Source organism: Diabrotica undecimpunctata, chromosome 8 (genome assembly GCF_040954645.1).
Source record: "Diabrotica undecimpunctata isolate CICGRU chromosome 8, icDiaUnde3, whole genome shotgun sequence".
Taxonomy (NCBI): Eukaryota; Metazoa; Arthropoda; class Insecta; order Coleoptera; family Chrysomelidae; genus Diabrotica; species Diabrotica undecimpunctata.
The window spans coordinates 126,961,191-126,982,423 of NC_092810.1; the positions used below are offsets into that span (position 1 = coordinate 126,961,191).

At 34.5% G+C, this 21,233-nt stretch overlaps 1 protein-coding gene across 1 annotated transcript; it reads left to right on the forward strand.

Moving 5' to 3' along the window:
* The first annotated feature begins 4,643 nt into the window (after nucleotides 1–4,643).
* Nucleotides 4,644–20,372, forward strand: LOC140448557 (uncharacterized). Its single transcript, XM_072541639.1, has 2 exons — nucleotides 4,644–4,908; nucleotides 19,226–20,372. The coding sequence occupies exons 1-2, from the start codon at nucleotides 4,671–4,673 to the stop codon at nucleotides 20,131–20,133; spliced, it is 1,146 nt and encodes a 381-aa protein (XP_072397740.1). The 5' UTR covers nucleotides 4,644–4,670; the 3' UTR covers nucleotides 20,134–20,372.
* The last annotated feature ends 861 nt before the right edge of the window (nucleotides 20,373–21,233 follow it).

Sequence of the window (21,233 nt, forward strand, 5' to 3'; positions counted from 1 at the left end):
GTCAGATCTAAATTAATTGTTTTTAACATGCTTTGTTGTGCATCCTTACTATTGGTGCCTAATACTATTCTATCTCTGACCATTGAAAATGCTTCAACACCAAACTCACAATTTCTTACTTTATTTTTTAAATCTGTTAAAAAGTGGTCAAAAGACTCTCCTTCTTCTTGAATGCGCTTATAAAACAAATATCTTTCATAAACCACGTTTTTTCTAGGGGTAACATAAGACTCAAATGCTTCCAATACATCTGCTAGCTTTCCTTGTTGGACCTCTGTTAATTCCAAACTGTTATAAATCTCAATGCCTTCTTCTCCAATTAAATTGAGTAAAATTGCTACCTTAACTTCATCACTTTTACCACTTTTTCCTGATGCCATCAGATATATTTCAAAACTTTGCTTAAATCGTTTAAAATTTTCGGCCACATTGCCTTCAAATGATAATGGATTTGGTAACCTTGCTTCCATGATTTTTGTTTAATTTCCACTAGACTGCGCCAAGTAATAATATTTCATTGGGTTTAATACATTTATTTAAACATACTTTTTAACAAAGTCTCCAAGAATCAACAATGTCCCAAAACCCATGTTCTAACAATGATCTTGACAAGTAGTGACAACTGACAAAGAGTCCCCATACATTGTGCCTAGAGCCCCGTGACCGTAATCATAACCTACTGATATGACATATAGAATATATTAGGAACCAGATATCGTAAAACACATTAAGATAGGACGTCTGTGGTGGGTAGGCCATGTAATGCGGATGGAGCAAACCGACCCAGCTAGAAAAACGCTCCTTGATAGACCTATTGGTCAAAGAAGAAGAGGAAGACCCAGAACAAGATTCCTAGATAACATAGATCAAGATATTAGAAATATGGAAATACGTGCTTGGCGGAGGAAGGCGATGGATAGGGACGACTGGAAATTCTTGGGGAGGCTAGGACCCACACAGGGTTGTAAAGCCAAAATGATGATGATGAATGTCGAAATTAAAAACAGTAGGTACACTTATAGAAAAAATAAAAGACAGTATAACGCTAATTCTATCAGACTATAAGTAACTTAAATATACTGCAATGGAATGGTACAGTCTGTCCCAAACCCTTCTTTCAGTGCGTCACTAATTGTGACGTCATATAGGATTTTAAGAATGTCGAAAATTATTGCATGACATTTTAGTTAAATCTGACCTAGTGAGCTAAATGTGAAAAGGTTATTATTTTTTAAATATATAGTCTTTGTTCTTTCTCAGTGTATCTCCGCATATTTAAAATATTTTTATGACAATAACTACAAAATTACAGTTTCACTGTAAAATGTCTGAAAATACTAACCTGGAATGACAATTATCATTTTATCAGTTGACACTGTGAAAGTACTGTCATGATCGAAACAATCTGCGTCAATTATATCTATGCGCATCATTGATTGGATATCTATTTAGCGTATTTTAAACTGCAACCAATTATACATCCGTAAGTAGAATTCGCTTTAATATGCAAATACCCGTGAATGATACATAATTTTCTAAGTTCTATGTATAATAATCACAGACTCACGTTTTTTTCTGTCACTTCTAGCATAATGCGTTAGAGAGAATTCGATTAACTATGACGCACTGAAAGAAGGGTTTGGGACGGACTGTAGATCAATTTTTGTGTAATAAAGGTCACTTTTAAAAATACGTTTTCGATAATAAAATTAATGTAGTTTTGGTTTCGGAAACCTTCATATTTTTTTATTAATAATTTTAATATTTAGACACCACTGTAATGACGGTTATGGAAGAGTTGAAATCTTATTAAGAAAATACTTTACCTTTTTTCAAAGTCAAAATTTACTCCAATAATTTACTCCATCTATACTCTATATACGCTAAACCAAACATGAAAGAAACAGATTGTGTTACCTTTTTTGATAGCCTTTTTGTTGGCACACGCCGTCAATTGTATTGGCATGACATGAAATCATATTTCATGGGGAAATGTTATTCAGATATACTGGTTTCAAGGCTTCTAGGTGATATCTTCTTCTTCTTATAGTGCGTTGGCGAATTCTCTTAAGGCCAGACGTCTTTGCGGCATGCAAAAGCTTTTATATTTCTTAGCCACATTTTGATAATTAGTTGAGGGATTGCGTATTTTTTCCTTTCAGGATAAGGCCCAGATATCCAATTTTTCGTTGAGTAATTCTCTCAGCATTTGCCATTCTTAAGACTTCCTCGTTTCTCACCCTATCTGTCCATGGTATGCGGAACATTCTTCTCAAACTCCACATTTCGAAGGTCTCCAACTTGTTAATGAAGGATATTTTTAACGTCCATGTCTCCATACCGTATAACAATATGGACCATACATAGCATTTTACCATCTTGTAGCGGAGATTGAACGAAAGATTGGGGTTACATAGTAGCGGAAAAAATTTAATAAAAGCTTGTCTTGCTTGCTCGATACGACATTTTATTTCTTGTTGAGGATCCCATTGGTCATTCACTATAATTCCCAAGTATTTGAATGTTTTCACTTGCTCGATTGGAGCGTTATCTACTTGCAGCTGTACTCTTAAAAGTGCATTTTTTCTTATTGTCAGGCATTTAGTTTTTCCAACATTTATCTTTAAGCCATATATTTTTCCTACGGCATTTATTTTATTTACCATCAATTGCGTATCATGTTCGTTGTCTGTGATTATAGCGGTATCGTCGGCGTAACTAATGTTATTATATATTATATATAAAGGTTTGACATTTATACCACACTCAGAGCCTTCGAGTGCCTCTGCAAAAACATTCTCCACATAGAGGTTGAACAGCATAGGAGACAAAATACATCCCTGTCGCACCTCTCTTAAAATTTCAAATTCCTCTGTTTGATTTGTTCAGCCTCACTCGTGCTTTTAGATTTCAATAGAGATTCTGGATTACTCTTATATCTTTCTCGTATCATTTTTCTTTGTGACCCTTAATGCTTGATTTATATCTTTGTAGAAGTATAAAACTTCAGTTGCATGTTTATCAGCAGTGGGTGCGTAAACTTACTTGTATTAGGTTGATATTAATAGCTTTACCTGCGAACTTCACTATTATTTCTCTATTTAAAAAAGATATTTAATATATAATTGATATCGCAATTCTATTATCAAGCACTATTACAACTCCATGCCTCTGGTAATTAGTTGTGACGTCGCTACCGGAATAGTACATTGTAAAGTTGTCTTTGTGAGAAATACCTGAGCCAGACCACCTCAATTCAATTACACCCAATGCTTTCACTTCTGGGCGCCGCATTTCTTTGAGCAGGTTATGTAATTTTCCTGGGATGCACAAACTATTGACATTCCATGTCGTTACTTGATGAATAACATCTTGAAGTCGAACCCGGAAGATTCTTAGCACCCTCGGACCATCTAATGAACTAAGGGCCTGTGCTTCATATTTGTCCGACATGTAAGATAATTATTCCAGGGATATCCATAGGGATCTTTAATTTAATGGTTTCTCCTTACCTTCTAAATCCTTATGCCGTTGGGCAAATTTGCTATAGATATAAAAATCTATATAACAATATGCTTTAGTCTGGTTGAGGGACTATTTGAGTAAGAGAATACATAAATTGCTATGTAACAATGTCCTAAGCGTAGCAGAAGATATTGCATGTGGAGTTCCTCAAGGGTCTATATTGGGATTAACACTTTACCTGATTTATATGAATTATATATCCAAGTTAGGGCTGCTGTCCATGTTGTATCTTTATGCTGATGACACTGGTCTTCTGCATGCCAATAAAGATCTCAGAAAATTAGACACTGATGTAGAAAAGAACTTAATTGAAATAAATAAGTGGCTTGAGTATTACAAACCCTCACTTAATATGAATAAGTGCAGCTATATGATAATTCAAATGTAGATACATATAGGGAGATGCAGTTGAACTTTGGAAAAGTCTAATTTAATAAAAAGGAGATGATCAAGTATCTCTGATTGAATACAGATCCAGTGGGTATGCTAGGAAGAATTGCTAAATTTATAGGTCTCTCTCATCGGAAAATGATGTATTATTCTCTAATAAATTCACATTTGTCTTATTTAACCATCATATGGAGTAATACCAATCACAACAGTTTCATCCTCTTACCATATTACAGATCAGGGCTATTAAATATGTTTTTCAACTGCCACGCCTTCATCCAACAGAAGATTTGTACTTCCAAGAAAAATACTATGTAAGTTTGTGTATTAATTCATAAATCTAAGTTTTCTCAAGTACTTACAAATATTGCTCTAACAGTCTAACACTAAGTGAAGATGTACATGACTACCATAGGTACTAGGCAAAAGGGTACTTTTCGTACAGAAAGATTGCGAACTTCTGGTGCACAAAGAAGCATATACCTAAATACTCAAATGGCCTGATCTGGTATAATAAGCTGCTCAGTAATATGAAGGACAGTCTACTAGGAAGTGAACTAAGAAAATTTAAATTTAAACTGTAACAATTACTTTTTGATAACTACTTTAAGACCAATCAGATTTGAATCATTTTAATTCTACTAAAATTCTGACGACTTTTCCTAGAGTGTTTTGGCAACACTGCCGTTTTCCATTCATCGTTCAGTTCATTCCTTTACAATGTTGAACGTGGGTGTGGCTCGTTCGTAATCGTAATGGTAAAATTATTACACACACGGCGCAAGTTAAATCAAATGGAAGTAATAAAACAAGAAATTAGTGAGGAGACGTGTGAAATAGAAATAGAGAATAATGGATTGGATTATGATCTTTTGGATTCCTTTAAATATGAAATTAAGGAAGAATCCAATCTAAAAAGTACAGAAATTTTGAAGGAATTTCCGATAAAGGCCGAAATAGAACAAGGTGAAAATAAAGTTACCAACAACGAAGGTAAGGAAATATACTTACATTTCAGGGTATTTGTTTACACTAGTAAGCGTCGCTAAAATTTTGATTTTTTTTTACTTTGGCACAAAATGATAAAAACAATTGAAAAAAAGTTTATAAAAAGTAGGATATTGAAAATTAGCACGAGGAAAATGTTATCATAATACGAAGGCCTTAGTTATATAAAATATAAACCTTTTGTATACTTAAAATCTTAAATACAAATCTTTGACCTAAATGGCTAAATAAAATTCATTCACTTGGAAAAAAAAGTAGAGTGCGTTTGCACTTTGCGCACTATGTAAAATATTCAGACAGGTTCAATGTTGCCACATATAGATTTGTGTTTTGTAGAGTAAATTTGAATTTAAATTTTAATAAGAGTATACTTTATAATTATAAGTAACTATTGTTTTTTGTGGAGTAAATACACTCGCGATCATAAAATCCGGGTCACCTTGAAAATCACCGTTATTTCATTTTTAACGAGCTTTATCGTAAATAATAATAACACAAATACAAACTAATGCATGTTTCTGAGAATTGTTGTCGCCTTAGTGGTTTCCTTTGTAACAAAGAATTCCAATAATGCCAATTTCGCGAAAAACTATACACTTCCCAAAATGAACGGTACCTGTAACTGCCGCTTGTTTTAAATGTCTCATTTGTGCTTCGACTTTCTGTTCAAACGCAACAAACAAACGTTTATTATTGCCACCATTAGTGTGTATTAGTGCCATTATTAGTGTTTATTATTGTTTATTTTTTGCCAAAAATGCCTTTGACTGTTGTTGAAAAGGCACGCATTGTTGCGCTTGTGGAAGACGGTAATACTCAACGGCAAGTCGCAAGAACTGTTGGCGTAAGCCTTTCTACGGTTCAACGAGTGCTTCAACGCTTTCAGGAGATGAGTTTGCTAACCAGACGACCTGGATCTGGACAAAGAAGAACGACCACGGCACGAGATGACCGTCTACTTATGTTTCAGGCTTTACGAAACCGGATCTCAACTGCGGTTGTGCATCGAAATCGTCTACAGGAAGTACGAAATTGCAATGTTAGCGTTGCAACAGTCAGGAGAAGACTATGTTCTTCTGGACTATCTTCTCGGGTAATGGCTACAGGACCGCCACTTCGCCGGGCGCATCGAGTTGCACGACTAGCTTTTGCTCGACAATACGCGCATTGGAGAATTAATGATTGGAGCAAAGTGTTATTCTCAGATGAATCCCGTTTCTGCCTAACTGGATCCGATGGACGTGTAAGAGTTTGGAGGAGAACCGGTGAACGATTTTCACAAGCTTGCATTGCCCCAAGAATGTGATTTGGTGGAGGGTCGTCCATGGCTTGGGGAGGTATATCTTCCGACTTCCGCACAGAATTACCCTTCATCGAAAATGGGTCCTTAACTGCACAAAGGTACATTACGGAGATTCTGGAAGAACATGTTATGCCCACCATGGCGAGACTTGGAGAAGACGCCGTTTTTATGCAGGCCAATGCGCGACCGCACGTTGCCAGGATCAGTATGCAATACTTAGACGGGTTGGAATTACGAGGTTACCCCGGCCAGCTAGGTCTCCGGACCTGAATCCCATCGAACATCTCTAGGACGATTTGAAAAAACGTATTCAAACCCATACACCACCTCCTAACAACGCAAAGGAGCTTAAAGATCTGTTAGTGAGAGAGTGGAATAAGTTACCACAACATGTAATCCGGAGAAAAATTGAGAGTATGCCCCGTCGTCTGCAAGAGGTTATTAGAGCAAGGGGAGGCAATACACGATATTAGTCACTGAAATTTCACTGATGTTTCACCACGTTCTGTATTTTCAATTTTTTTTCGTATGTCTGTTTTATCAACAATTTGGTTTGTTTTCTGCTTTTTCAATAAAAACAATAAAAAACCGTTGTTTTTTTCTTTCAAAACAAACATTAATGACAAATAAAAAATACATTAGCCTAAAAAAAGGTTAATACTGCACCAGAGGCAAAAATATTCAATAAACTTAAAATTTTTAAGGTGACCCGGATTTTATGATTGCGAGTGTATAATGAATTTAAATTTTAATGAGAGTATTATAGTACATATGTTATTATTTACGGATAGTGTTAATATGCCGGTGAATATAACTGGCGGCAGCAAGAAAAAAATTACGTTCAACGTTTAGAAGTAAAAAGAATTTAAGGCCCCTCAACATAAGGGTACTTAACCTTTAGCTACCCGCGCTCCAGAATCTCACGTAGCTACCAGCGAGGTGTATTCTATACACAGATTGAATAAATATCTACTAATTATTTATATTAATGTATAGGGATAATAAACGTGATGCCTTGATTTTTAATGCTATATAAACTAAAAATATTTTTTTTTAAAGAAGGCAAAACCTCAACAAAGAAATAACTCAAGAATGAAAACTTCACATGTGTCACTGTTAGTTTGTATTATGCAATGCCTTCTCCATTTTTGCAACAATCGCATGTAACGTATCGTGGTAACAACTATTGTCATATGTTGTTTGCAAACTACTGACCTTGTGCAACTTCCGCAGATGATTTTTGTGACTCGATTTTTTTTCCTACCGCAAATGAAACACTGCGCTCTGATGTTTGCAGGGGGTTCCTCATTGTATTCTGTTGGTTTTTTATATTTTGCCAGAAAACCTTTTATTTCACTTGGCAGTGATTGAATACTGGCGCGTTCAGAGAGGTATGGCTTCATCAAACTAAGGAGAGCACTTTCAAAAATTCCCGTCTATGCTTATAAGGTGCATTGACATGAGTTGCATTATAGAGAAGTTGTCCATTGATTCCCGCGATGTTCATAAGTTGGAAAAATATAGCCATCGCCTAGTTCTTCTTGATACTGAGTATGTGCCACACATTTTATCAACAGTATCAACTCCACCTTTGGTGGCGTAATATTGTAAGATAATATCAGGTTTACTAGACACTGGATCTATATCTCCATCCTCGTGCGTCGTTGAGATCAATACAACCGCTTTATTTGTTTTCGGTACATGGGAAACAGTTCTATTTTTATGAGGTAAAAACTCTTGCGGTATTTCCCGTTTATTATTATTATTTTTTTTTTCATGGTCCCATTCATAGTAGTTTTGTTTTCCAATAGCAACTTCCTTTGCTAGCGGATAACTTGAATACCAGTTATCACATGTCAAGTTCCGATTAATACCTTTTACTTTCTTCAACAATATCAAAAGTTTCAGTCCATACTTCGCGGGTTTGTTGGAAGATATTGAAGAAAACTACACAACGTCCTCGGAAAGGTATCAACATTTCATCAATTGTTAAAAATTCACCCACAGTGTAATTGTCTTTGCAATTTGTTACGAATGTATCTATGGCCCATCTTATTGCAGCTAACTTATCTACCTTGTGTCTTCCATTTCTGGTACCTTTATCATCGAATCTAATAACGGCGAGTAAATAAGAATCTGTTTTTGCTCATACATGCACGAAAAATTTCAGAGCCGGTACCATCTGTTGTCCGGAGTTCCAAAAAGTGGGTATGATTTTTCTTCTTGTATCCAGATAACAAAAGCAAACCTATAAATGCTTGCATTTCTACTTTTGATACGTCTTTTGCATCACGTTCTCGCATAAATTGTGGTCTAACATTCGTAATGTGTCGATTCGTGCATTGAGTAATGTACTCTATCATTTCATCTGTGAATATTCTCATAAAAGCATCTACTTCATTTTGAATATCCCTTGCTTTTTGTTTGACGCCAGGAAAGATTTTTATAAAATTATTAGCGCTGACTTTGATTAGCGCTGATATTTGTTTGGAAAACATTTGGATATTAACCATATTCAAAAACAGCGATTTTGTTGTTCATTTTGCAATAACTTTTTTGTTTATTAACTGATTTTAATTTAGCATATCTCATTTTGTATATCTTTTTTTTACAAAAAATTTGTCTGTTGACGTAAAATCTCTAAATAGTTTCTCTAAAAATCTCTAAAAAGTTTTTAAGTTATGACTTGAGTTTGACGTTTTGATTGTTTATTTAAACATATTTCGATTAAAAAAATTATGAATCTCTTGATGAGAGTTTTTTGTATTATCTCATACTACACATTTCAACTGCCAAACCAGTCTATACTTCATCTAATTTACTTACCGTTGCACGTCATCCGCGTCATAGCCCGTGAGGTCACATGATACCAACACGAAATATTTCGGCGGTAGGTGTGTTCTGTTTTAGAATCACTTTGCCGAGTACACTGGCATTACAGCCACTAGACATATTTTATTAGATATGCTTAGACATAATATTTAAAGATTTCTATTAATGTTAACTTAAAGAAATAAACAATAATATTTCATTTAATTTGTATAAATGCATTATAAAGCGTTTTTATGAAGAACATTTGTTCGGAACACACTGTAACTGTAATCGAAGGAAGGTAATATTTGGTCATAAATTGGTAACACTTATTTGACAGTTGCGGTGTTGACTAATGTTAATAAGTAATGAAAAAAGTGTTGTTTTTGTTTAAGTATTCCATTTTACATCTTTATACGACGCATACAAGCGGCTCAAATTGTTTTTAACAAGATTGTTTTTTAACTCTTGTTTTGTTTTTATTTATTTACATTAAATATTAATTTGTTTTGTTGTATAATCCACTTTTGCAATAATTATGTGACCTATTTGATTTAAAATGGATTCAGAATTTTTTTATACTTTGGCAACTATGTCAACTTCCATCTCTGTCAATGATAATGACGTGCAACGGTAAGTAAATTAGATGGACTGTATACAGTTATGACGAAAATATTCTTATTTTTTACTAACTTGATTGGTCTATTATGATGGTACTCCAAAATTAGTGTTCCCGCAATAAACAATATATTTAAAAAGTGTGGCAACATTGGTTCAAAAAGTATGCACTATGCACTAGTGATGTAACATTGATGTATGCATTCGCGAATATTCGCATATTTTTGCATATTCGCATTCACATTCGCGAAATTTTTGCGAATGTTTTGCGAATATAAATATATACATATAAGAAAAAAAAAATAATTTGAAGATTAGGTTAATAAAATAAAAATCCATTCAGTTCTCAGTTTTTTTATTAAGAAAACTCACTTTATTTTACAAACTTAGAAAACTATAAAATTAGAAAACAAAAAATAAATGATGCAGTGTAAACAAACAAAAACAAATTATTCTCTGAAACTTTTATTATCCAAAAGTTTTTAATTTTAGACAATCATCTTGAAAAAGTCTAAGAATTATTAAACTACAAATTAAAAATAGTCTATGTGTTTTTATGTAAAGAGTTTAAACAAACAAACATAAACAGTTCGACTTCAGTTAGATAAGTTCAGATAAATTTATTAATTCAGCAATTTTTGGAACAAGATACATATTATAATGTACACTACACTGTAATGTAATACAGTACATGATTTGTACAATTGTTCTGAAAATTGCTGAATTACTAAATTTATCTGAACCTATCTAACTATACGCCTCACGCAAATGAGACTGCCGGCAGTGCCGGAGACAATTAAAATTGCCCAATTAAAAAAAAAAACTGAATATTCGTATTCGTGAATGTCGGTAGCATATATTCGCATTCGCGAATGTTCAAAAACTGACATTCGTTACATCACTACTATACACATCATTGACAGCAGCTGTAAGTAACGGCGGATCATCGAGCTTAGCTTGATGCGGCGCAGTGGCGCACCCAGAATTTGTCTTATGGGGGGGGTTTTGAAATTTTTTATGCTACCTCCATTTTGAGTCCCTAAAATTTATTTTTTAGTTTAATTTAAAGTACTAAAGATAGTAGTGTCAAAGATTCAGGTATCTATTATCCTGCCTACCAACTAAAACCACCCTCTCTTACTTGTGCGCAGTTGACTGTCGCACGTACCGTACTCCGAAAGTGGGGTGTCCACTGTAAGGCTGACGACATTTTTGGAACACTCCATTCTCTTATCTAGATCTTATCTATTGTTCCGAAGCTATTTTCTTGTGTCATTTTAAAGTAATTACTATTTTAATGGGAATAAGCCCTAATTGACGATTAAAATAAGGTTATTGACGTTTGACATTAATCCAACTTTTAAATACAATACATTTTAAAGACGGCTATCGCCATATTCCCGTTCCCCTCCGGAAATCCTCCCGGTGCAAGGCATGCTCCTCCTCCAAATCTCTCGATTCCATCACTCTTCTAATTCCTTCATTTCACGAGCGTCGAGGTCTACCTCTTTTTTTATCTACCAGGGGGCTTCCATTTGTGAAGTTTTTGGAGCGAACGTTCGTCAGGCATTCTCAATAGATGTCCAAACCATTTTGAACCTCTTTCTATTTTGTCAATGACCGATTCTGTAGCATTCATGTTATTTCTTATAGATTCGTTGGTCTTCCTTTCCTGCCTTGATGTTCTAGCACTTCTTCTCAAATAATCCATTTCAACTGCCAACAATCTTCTCTTTAGGTCTGCATTAATTGTCCATTCTTCAAAGCCATAACAAAGAACTGATTCAATCATGGTTTGCCCTATTCTTTTTTTGTTCCTTTTGGAAATGTGGTGATCTCACCATAAGGAGTTCAGACATCCTACAACTTTACGTCTCTGATTAATTCGTGTTTAATTTCGGTTTCTCTCAAGCCGTTCTTAGCAATGAGTGGACCTAAATATTTAAATTTTTCCATTTGTTTGATTTCCACGTCCTCGTCTATCAACACTTCAAACCTTGCATCTGAATTGATAATTAAGTAAATATTCTGTTTTCTTCATGCTGACTTGTAACCCCCTTTTTAAATATTCTCTCTATAGACGCTTTATCATAAATTCTAGATCATAAGAATCTTGAGCTAGGATGACATGGTCATTCGCAAAGTTCAGGGAGAACAGTACGTCATTTCCTATGGGGATTCCCATTCCCTGGCAGTGGTTTTTCCAATTTTGGAGGGCTGCCTCAATATATAAATTAAACAGTAAGGGTGACATACTGCATCCTTGTTTTAGTCCTTTAGTTATTTTATTGGCTCTGATAGTCTATATCCGATTGTTAGGTAAGTAGTATTATCCCTGTATACTTCTGTGATTATTCCTAAAAGGTATGGACTAATGTCGAGTTGTTGTTAAGCTTGCCACAATTTAAGTTTTGGAACTGTATTATACGCCTTTTCTAGGTCGATGAAGGCTAGATGTACTTCGGTACCAACCGCTATTTTTTTTTTCTATTAATTGTTGGAGTATAAACAAGGTATCAGTGCAAGATCAAAGATCAAAAATTCAAACGTCAATAAACTTATTTTAACCTTCAATTGCGACTTACTCCCATTAAAATAGTAATTAGATCTTATCTCTGTCGATAGCCCGGTTGGTGTTTCTCTTCTTCTTCTTTCTTTTTAATGACTACTCGGATGTAATTGTGAACACTATTCCATTCCTTCTTTGTTTCCCGTCATCTTCGCGATCATCTCTCTTACAGTCACAGGGTTCATACCTATTTCTTTATACATTCTGTTTCTCTCCACTGTACATCTATTACACTCCAGCATTGTGTGAGTAACAATGTCGGAATATTCGCAGTATAGGTATTTATCTGTATCTGTCTTTCTGAACCTATGAAGATACGCCCTAAAACAGACAATCTACCCAGTCCCTTAGGCTCGGGATCAGCATCTTTGTCCACTGAGCAACGTCTTCCTTGTTGTTCCACTCTTCTTGTCATCTTTCCGTTGATTTTTCCCTTTCTTTTTTTTATAGCTGTTGTCAAATGCTTTCTTCTCCCATTGAGATGTCTCTTTTCTACAGCTAACACATACAGAGGAACACAACCCGTGATAGTCCACAAGGCCGCCGCAGATAGAGTCCTGTACGAGCATGCTCCTCGCAACAGACTCGATCTGTCTACTTTTTTATGTGCCTAATATTAGGTATCTATATCTAAATATAATGAAAAATATTATCAATTATTGTCTATGTATACAATAATTATCGTGTTCTACATATTTAAAGTGGTAATTTAATTATTCAATCAGCGTTTTAGATTTTTGTATTGTGTGTGAAAGACAAGTTACATTTTCCAACTATTCTTTATATATTGTTTACTTATGATGCCCTGGGGGGGGGGGTTTAACCCCCAAACCCCCCCCCCTGGGTGCGCCACAGGCGGCGGGTGCAGTTTGGGGTTTGAAATTATGTCAAAATATCAGTTATTTAAATGAGAAATACCGAAACTATAGCTCAGCGGGAAAAAAATGTATAGATTGTAAAGTGAATAAAAAGTAAACCACAATCCATTGTTCAAATTTCAGACTAATCCGACTAGACTTTCTAATGTAAATATTACCCAGTCCAGTGCAAAAAAATGATTTTTTGATACAATAGATCTAGGGTACAGTTTTCACAAATTTTTGAAATTTAGTCAAGCCAAATGCAAAAGTGTATATGTATAAATGACACCAAAACAAAAAAGGTAAAAAAGCATATTTGCTAAACCTACCTTTTCACTTTATCCCGTTTAGAGTTGCTCTAATTTATACTGCGATTTAATGTGTTTAGTCTGTTTTTTTATTTAGGTTGAATAATAAACGAAAATTATTAAGTTTGGGAAAAAAAAATTAAACAATTTACTGCCTTGTAATTATTTTAATTTAATTTGTGTTAATTTTTTAAGTTAAATCCTTGTGTAAATACAAGTTAACATATTTAAAATAACAAAGCAACAAATTAAAAAGAACTATTCTTTAATATTGAATATCTTCTCTTTTATATGTCATACAGACAGATTAATACTGCTAGGGTCTTATTTTCTATCTATATTATTTAAGTTTAATTATGCTTTATTCCATTATAGTATACAGCTTACAAAACTTCTTCTTCTTCTTGATGTGCCTATCCGTTACGAATGTTGGCCATCATCATGGCAATCTTTATCTTATCTGCAGCAGCGCGGAAAAGCTGCACAGATGTTGTATTGAACCAGATTCTGAGGTTGTTTAACCAAGATGTTCTTCTTCTTCCTGGACCTCGTTTTCCAAATATTTTTCCTTGCAGGATGGAGAGCATATCTGGATTCATTTCGCATAATATGTCCGAAGAACTGTAACTTTCGAGATTTGATTGTGGTCAGTACCTCTCGGTTCTTATTCATTTTTCTAAGGACCTCCTCATTTGTGACTCGGTCAGTCCAGGGGATCTTAAGCATTCTCCGATATAGCCACATCTCAAATGCTTTCAGTTTTCTGCACATATCTTCGTTCAAGGTCCACGATTCAACACCATAAAAAAGGAAAGAGAAGACGTAGCATCGCAGCATTCTTGCTTTAGTATCAAGAGACAGGTTGTAACTCTTGAAGAAGGCCCACATCCGATTAAAGGTGGATCTAGCTTTTCCGATGCTTGCTCTAATCTCCTGGTTGTTGGTCCATTCTTCATTTATTATGGTGCCGAAGTAGTTGTAGTGCGTCACTCTTTCTACAGGGGATTGGTTGACGTAGAGTTGACCTTCTGTTATCCTTTTCTTACTAATTATCATAAGCTTTGTCTTCTTAACGTTTATATTGAGTCCATATTGTTGACTGTTATACGTGATTTTGTTCATAAGAACTTGTAGGTCTTCTAAGTTGTCCGCAAATACTATGGTGTCAACTGCATATCTGATGTTGTTTAGCCGGTAACCATTTAGTAGAATACCTTTTTCAGTTTCGTGCAAAGCTTCGATAAATATTCTTTCAGAGTAAAGTTTGAAGATTAAAAGAGACAAAATACAGCCTTGCCTCACTCCACACATGATTTGCACATAGTCAGTGTGTTCACCTTCAACTCTGAGATTTGCTGTCTGATTCCAGTAAAGATTTCTAATTATTTTCAGATTTTGGTTGTTAATTCCTGCTTCTTTTAGTATTTGCATCATCTTGGCGTGCCGTACTCGATCAAACGCTTTCTCGTAATCAACCAGACATGTGTATACGTCGCAGTTGACGTCTCTGCATCTCTGGAATAAGACTTGTACTGAGAACAAATCCTCTCTAGTACCAACCGCAATTTTGTGAACCCGAACTGGTTGGGGGAAATTTGACTTTTACACAGCTTGTAGATTCTCTTATGAATTATCTTTAGGAACAATTTTAGGAGATGACTCATGAGGCTTATAGTACGGTAATCTTCGCATTTTTTGGCTCCTGGTTTTTTTTTGGAAGTGCAATAAACTCAGATTTCAGCCATTCTGTTGGTATTTCTCCAGAGTTGTATATGTTGTTGAATATATTTGTGATTATTGCTACAAAACTTACTTTGCATAAAAATAACCAGTACTTAAATAGCTGTATAATAAAATTTGAGATCATTAATTTCTTCAAATTTGAAGACTGTGTTCATGCCAAAATATTATTATTTTGAGAGAAAACTGCAATAAAGGAGAATGTATCCTGTCAATTTAACTTTGATCTAATATTTACAAAGTAATGGCTGACAAGTAAGAATTAATCACTGCTGTAAAAATCATATGCCTGGGTTATTAATATGATATAATAGGCAGAGCAATTGAAAGCTAAACTTACACTATCTATGCTATTAATGACATCTGAGAGAAGTAGGACAAATATAGACCAATATGGATAGACAAATGTTGAGATGAAGGGTTGGTGCAAATGAGAATGCTACGAATTATGTTTCAGCAACTGGCATCAAGCTATAAGGAATAGGATCTAATAGAAGAATAAGCTTAAAAATGTCCAGGTACAACTTCGGCAGTAGCAACAATGATGATGATGTGATTATTGGCGTTAAAGATTATATCAGGCGTTGCGGATAGTAAGTGCGAACTCAACGAAAGCAAGTTTCGAGAAATTTGGGTTTCAAAAAATTACAAAAGGCGAATTTATCAGAAAGTGGACGACATTATGATTTTGTACTTATTTATTATTTACTTACGTATGATAGTGTACTCTGTAAATTTTTAGGAAGCATAGTTTTCTTATCGCCGGCTACGAACGGGTCGAACGGAGGTGTGTATCGCAAAGAGGTGTGAAAAAATAAATGTAACGACTGTAGCGACAGTGGCACCTGTTACGATATTTCGTGCGACCACACATTAAGTGGAGTTAAACGCAGTCCCATGCGTGTTTATAAATAAAATAAACTAAAATTAAATTAAAATATAATCGAATTGAATAGAATCAGATCGAATTCGAAAAAAATTATTGAATCTGATCAATTATCGACTTAAATCGATTATTATCTGAATCGATTATCGAATCAATGATAAAATCGATTATCGATTATTATCTGAATCGATTATCGAATCAGTTATGAAATCGATTATAGAATCAAATATCAAATTGAATAAAATATCGAATCAAATCTAATCGCATCGATTATCGAATCGATTATCGAATCAATTATCGAATCGAATCGAATCAATTATCGAATCGAAGCAAAGAGTCGAATCAAATCTACTCTCATCGATTATCAAATCGATTATTGAATCGAATCGATTATGGAATCGTATATACAAATATACGTACTACATACTATATACGTAATACAAATCGTACAAATAGTGAATTGATTCGATTTTCAAATCGAATTGATTATCTATTCGAATCGATTCGATTTGATATCGATTCGATAATCTAACCAAATGCATTATCGAATTAAACCGACTCTAATCGATTATTGAATCGAATTAAGTATCGAATCGAAACACCTTTATTGAATTTGGGCGTCTTTTTTTATTAAAATTAAACGTACTATTCTTACAAAATGCAGGTAACTTTATTTGGTATTTGAAACATCAAAAAACAGTGGAAACGTGGAATTAAACTAACATAAGAAAAAACCAAAAGATAGAAACAAATAATTAGTCAAGTTCAGGGGCTGTATTCTATTTGATCACCATCGTCAACGTCTTGGTTGTCCGTATTTTCATCCGTGACCGCTTCTTGTGTTTCTATGATTTTAGTAAAGTGTTGCCTGTGTTAGGTACAGGTACATACGGCAATAAGTCGAGAATATCCTTTATTTTTGGGGCTGGTATTTTAATAGCCGTACTGTAAAGTCTCGTCAATACTTCATTGGTCAAATTTTAAAATATTTAGAATCATAACTTTGTCCCTTGACTTTTTGTAGTTTTATTGGCGTTTTAACTTCCATATTATAAGCAAAAAGAACGTAGTAACCTTGCTTGAAGTTCTCTGTAAATTCAAAGATCTTTTCATCTTTAAACTTAGCACCAACCATCTGCACTTTAGATATTTTCTTTTGAAGAGCGAAAAATTTTAAAATCGTATCCTGCGTAAGTTGGACAACGGTAAAGCGGTTCTTTCGGTGGCATCCTTCAATCATTAACATATAGTGATCCACAGTATATGCAGTGCTATTTCTTATTTCCCGCTCAATGTTCCCAAAATCCTTATCACAAAGAAGGTATGTGTGCACAGGTATCATGAAGTAATGTTTAATTTCTGTGAATCGGTCTTTGTGGAGATTTGCCAAAACAAGATTATTTAAGTTTTGTGTTTTGTCCAGAACAGTTATCACTAAACATAAAAACTTTCTTAAAGTTAACATCAACTTTAGACAAATAATTATACAAGCAGCTGGCAATCTCACATGATCCACGCCTTCCTGTACTTTCATCCCAAAGATACATCATTGAAGAACCGGTTTAGACATTGAGGATGCAAAAGTTATACAGGGATAACAGTTTCCTTTTGTACTATCTACTCAATCCCAGTAGTTAGTTTTGGGTTCGGCAAGGCTTGCTGTAGAGCAAAAGCTATAACCAGAAGTGAGTCATCTGCATTACTTTTAAGATTCTTAAGAAGGAACTGAGCAGTTTTTGCACGAGTCAGGTGTATCTTCTTCTCTTGTTTGAGATTCACTCTCCGAATCGTTAACTTCGATATTTTTTAGTTTTATTCTATTTTATCGCAATAATTACAAGTGTCGCTTCTTGGAGGCTCAAAACCAATATTAAACTACTTATTAAATGTATCGCGATAATAGTGCTCAGTTACCGGGCTGTAACCAAGGTAATTTTCTGTAAGCCATTGGTTGTAGAGAGAATAGAGCTTTTTAATGTTAAGTCCAACGGGTAGGTATTTTCGATGAGGACTTTTAGCGCGACCATAATGACTTGCAGTCGGGAGTGGCATGATGTGTTTCTTTACTTTAAAAAGATCGTCATTTTCCATTTTTTTTTCACTGGTTCACTTTTGCCCCTTTAATTTGTGGTAACAGTGCCAGTCCGGTTGATTTTTTCAAGTACAATTATTCGAACCCGCTTTTCAGAGATTCATTTGAATGGTATAAAAAGCAGTACGACAAACTGCACGGGTAACATGATCAACATTCACATTATACCGAATGCGTCTCAATGTACGGCTTGGTCGCCCCTTTACGTAGGACCTTTTTACGTCATTGCAGATTAACAACTTTGACAAGTAAGTATTCTGTAGATCATAGTGTCCAATTTGCCAAAAAGAATCGAAAATATTGGTCACCTGGTCTTCGCCTATTTTCTCAAAACATCCACATTGCCAAGGTGGTCCAATCTTGCGCGCAACAACTTCGCTCTTAGTATTTCTTGAGTGAGAGTTCCCTGAATTTCGCTTCACTTAACATTATTATTCTGCCAATCATTCATCCTAACAGGTCTCTTTCACGAATAACCCGGCACAGCACGATTATCGGAATATTCTGCTCTTAATTCACTACTAGAAGGTCCAGATTCCATCATATTTTTCTAAAAAATGGAAATGAACAAATCATAAACGTGCACAGTAAATTAAACATGAACTTGATACCCGGCAAGTTTCAACCACAATAAATAATAAACAATATTCCACAAACAGTACCACCCTGCCGGCGCAGGAGTTCGCCCTTACTACCTGCTCGGCTATCGTCCGATTGGAATTCATTTATTTGATAGTGGGTTATTTTGAAGGTGAAACAAGGTCAAGCTCATAATTTTGACCATTCTATGTGATGTGGTAGAAAATGTAATTTAAAATAGTATCATGAAAAAAAAAATTTAACTGATGTTGAGTTTGCTCTTACTATCGGCAACGCCTCGTATATTGTATCATTTAATAACTGTGATTGATTTATTGAATATTTTTCTTTTGTCAAAGGCCTCTAAGTGACATTTTACACATTTACCAAACAGAAACGCAGATGCATAAAACATTTTTAATATATTATTGGCTGGACTTTTCCTGTCTGACCTTTTATAATGCTTTACTTTATTACTTTGTGTCTAAATTTATTTTTCTCTTGTAGTAAATATTTATAGTTGGTTTCTATTTTAGGTTTTAGTCAGGAGGCAGAAAAAGTGGAAATACTGAGAACATTGCTTGAACATCCATATCATAAAGGCGACTATGTGAGTCAACACACTGGAGGAAAAACTGTAAATAAAAATATAAAAGTTCAGACTAGACAGGGACCTTACAATTGTGAAATCTGTTTTAAGCAGTATAGCAATGCAAGTAATTTGAAAATACATCTGAGAGTGCATACTGGAGTAAAACCTTTCAAGTGTGAAATCTGTTTTAAGCAATTTATCAATTCAAGTAATTTGAAACTGCATGAGAGAGTACACACTGGAGTAAAACCTTACAAGTGTGAAATTTGTTTTAAGCAGTTTAATCAAGCCAGTGGTTTGAAAACACATATGAGAGTGCACACTGGAGTAAAACCTTACAAATGTGAAGTTTGTTTTAAGCACTTTTCTCAGAAGGCTTATTTGAATATACATTTGGGATTGCACACGGGGGAAAAACCTTACAAGTGTGAAGTTTGTTTTAAGCACTTTTCTCACAAAGCTTATTTGAAAATACATTTGAGATTGCACACAGGGGAAAAACCTTACAAGTGTGAAATTTGTTTTAAGCAGTTTACTTATAAACTTTCTCTGGATGAACATGTGAAAGTTCACACTGGCACTGAAGAGAAACATTACAAGTGTGAAATCTGTTTTATGCAGTTTAGCCAGGCATATCATTTAAAAATGCATCTGAGAGTGCACACTGGAGAAAAACCTTACAAGTGTAAAATTTGTTTTAGGCAATTTGCCAAAGCATGTAATTTGAAAACACATCTGAGAGTGCACACTAGAGAAAAACCTTACCAGTGTAAAATTTGTTTTGATCAATTTACTGTAGCAATTAGTTTGAAAAGGCATTTAAGAACGCATACTGAGGAAAAACCTGTGTGAAGTGTGAAATTTGTTTTAAGCAACTTGCTCAGAAAGATAATTTGAAAACACATACTGGATAAAAATCTTGCAAGTGTGAAATTTGTTTTAAATCATTTTCAAAGCGTTCATACAAATCAATTCTTGAATAAGTACCTGCAAATGTTGTTCTTGTCGAAATAATGTTATTTAAGTTATATATAGTCCAATAAGTAATCTCAGACAATTGTATTAGAAAAAGAATAAATTGGTTAAAGTTATTATTTATTTATTTATTTCATTACTTAGGTACCCCAAGCAAATTATCAAAAAAAGGTGAAAAAAATATCTGAAGTTTTGTAATGGAAAGTGGTAGGCGGGAGTTTAATGTACAAAATAAATTAAATTAACTGAACGACCTAAGGAATTCTATGGGGATGCAGTTTAACAAGTTTTTTTGACCTTATTAGAAGATATATTGAAGAAATAGAATATCTCCCATAATGACATCTATATCCTTAAAGTTCCTAATAAGGCATCAAAAATATAGCTCTGAGGGGGAAGAAACAAGTACTTGCTTTAGCTTCATCTGTAAGAGGAACAATAGTGATAGCCGATACCTGTATGAGTGCTGCTGGAAACTTCATGCCCACTATGTTTATATGTCCACGAAAAAGGGAAAATTCAACGTTAATGAACGATGCTCCAGTAAGATCTTTTGCTTTCTTCCATGAAACAGGGTGGATTGCAAAACAGCTTTTTAGTTTGGTTCAAGTAATTTGTTGAGTTTTCAGATCCGAAACCAGACAAGCCAGTATTACTTTCGTTAGATGGACACAGAGTGCACTCAAACAGCATCGAATTGATTATTGCGAAAGAAAACAATGTTATTATACTATGCTTTCCTCCTCGTACGAGTCATCGGCTCCAGCCACTGGACGTTTTTTTTCTGGCTCCTCTTAATACCTACTATGAACAAGAACTCAGAAAGTGGTTGATCAACAATACCTGACGTGCGGTCACAATTGCACAAGTTGCAAAATTTGTCAATTGTATTCAAGTTGTTACAAAGTTGTTTAAAACAAAAAAAAATCGTTTTAGTCATTGCACGGTCGCACCCATCTTAAAGATTACATTTAAAA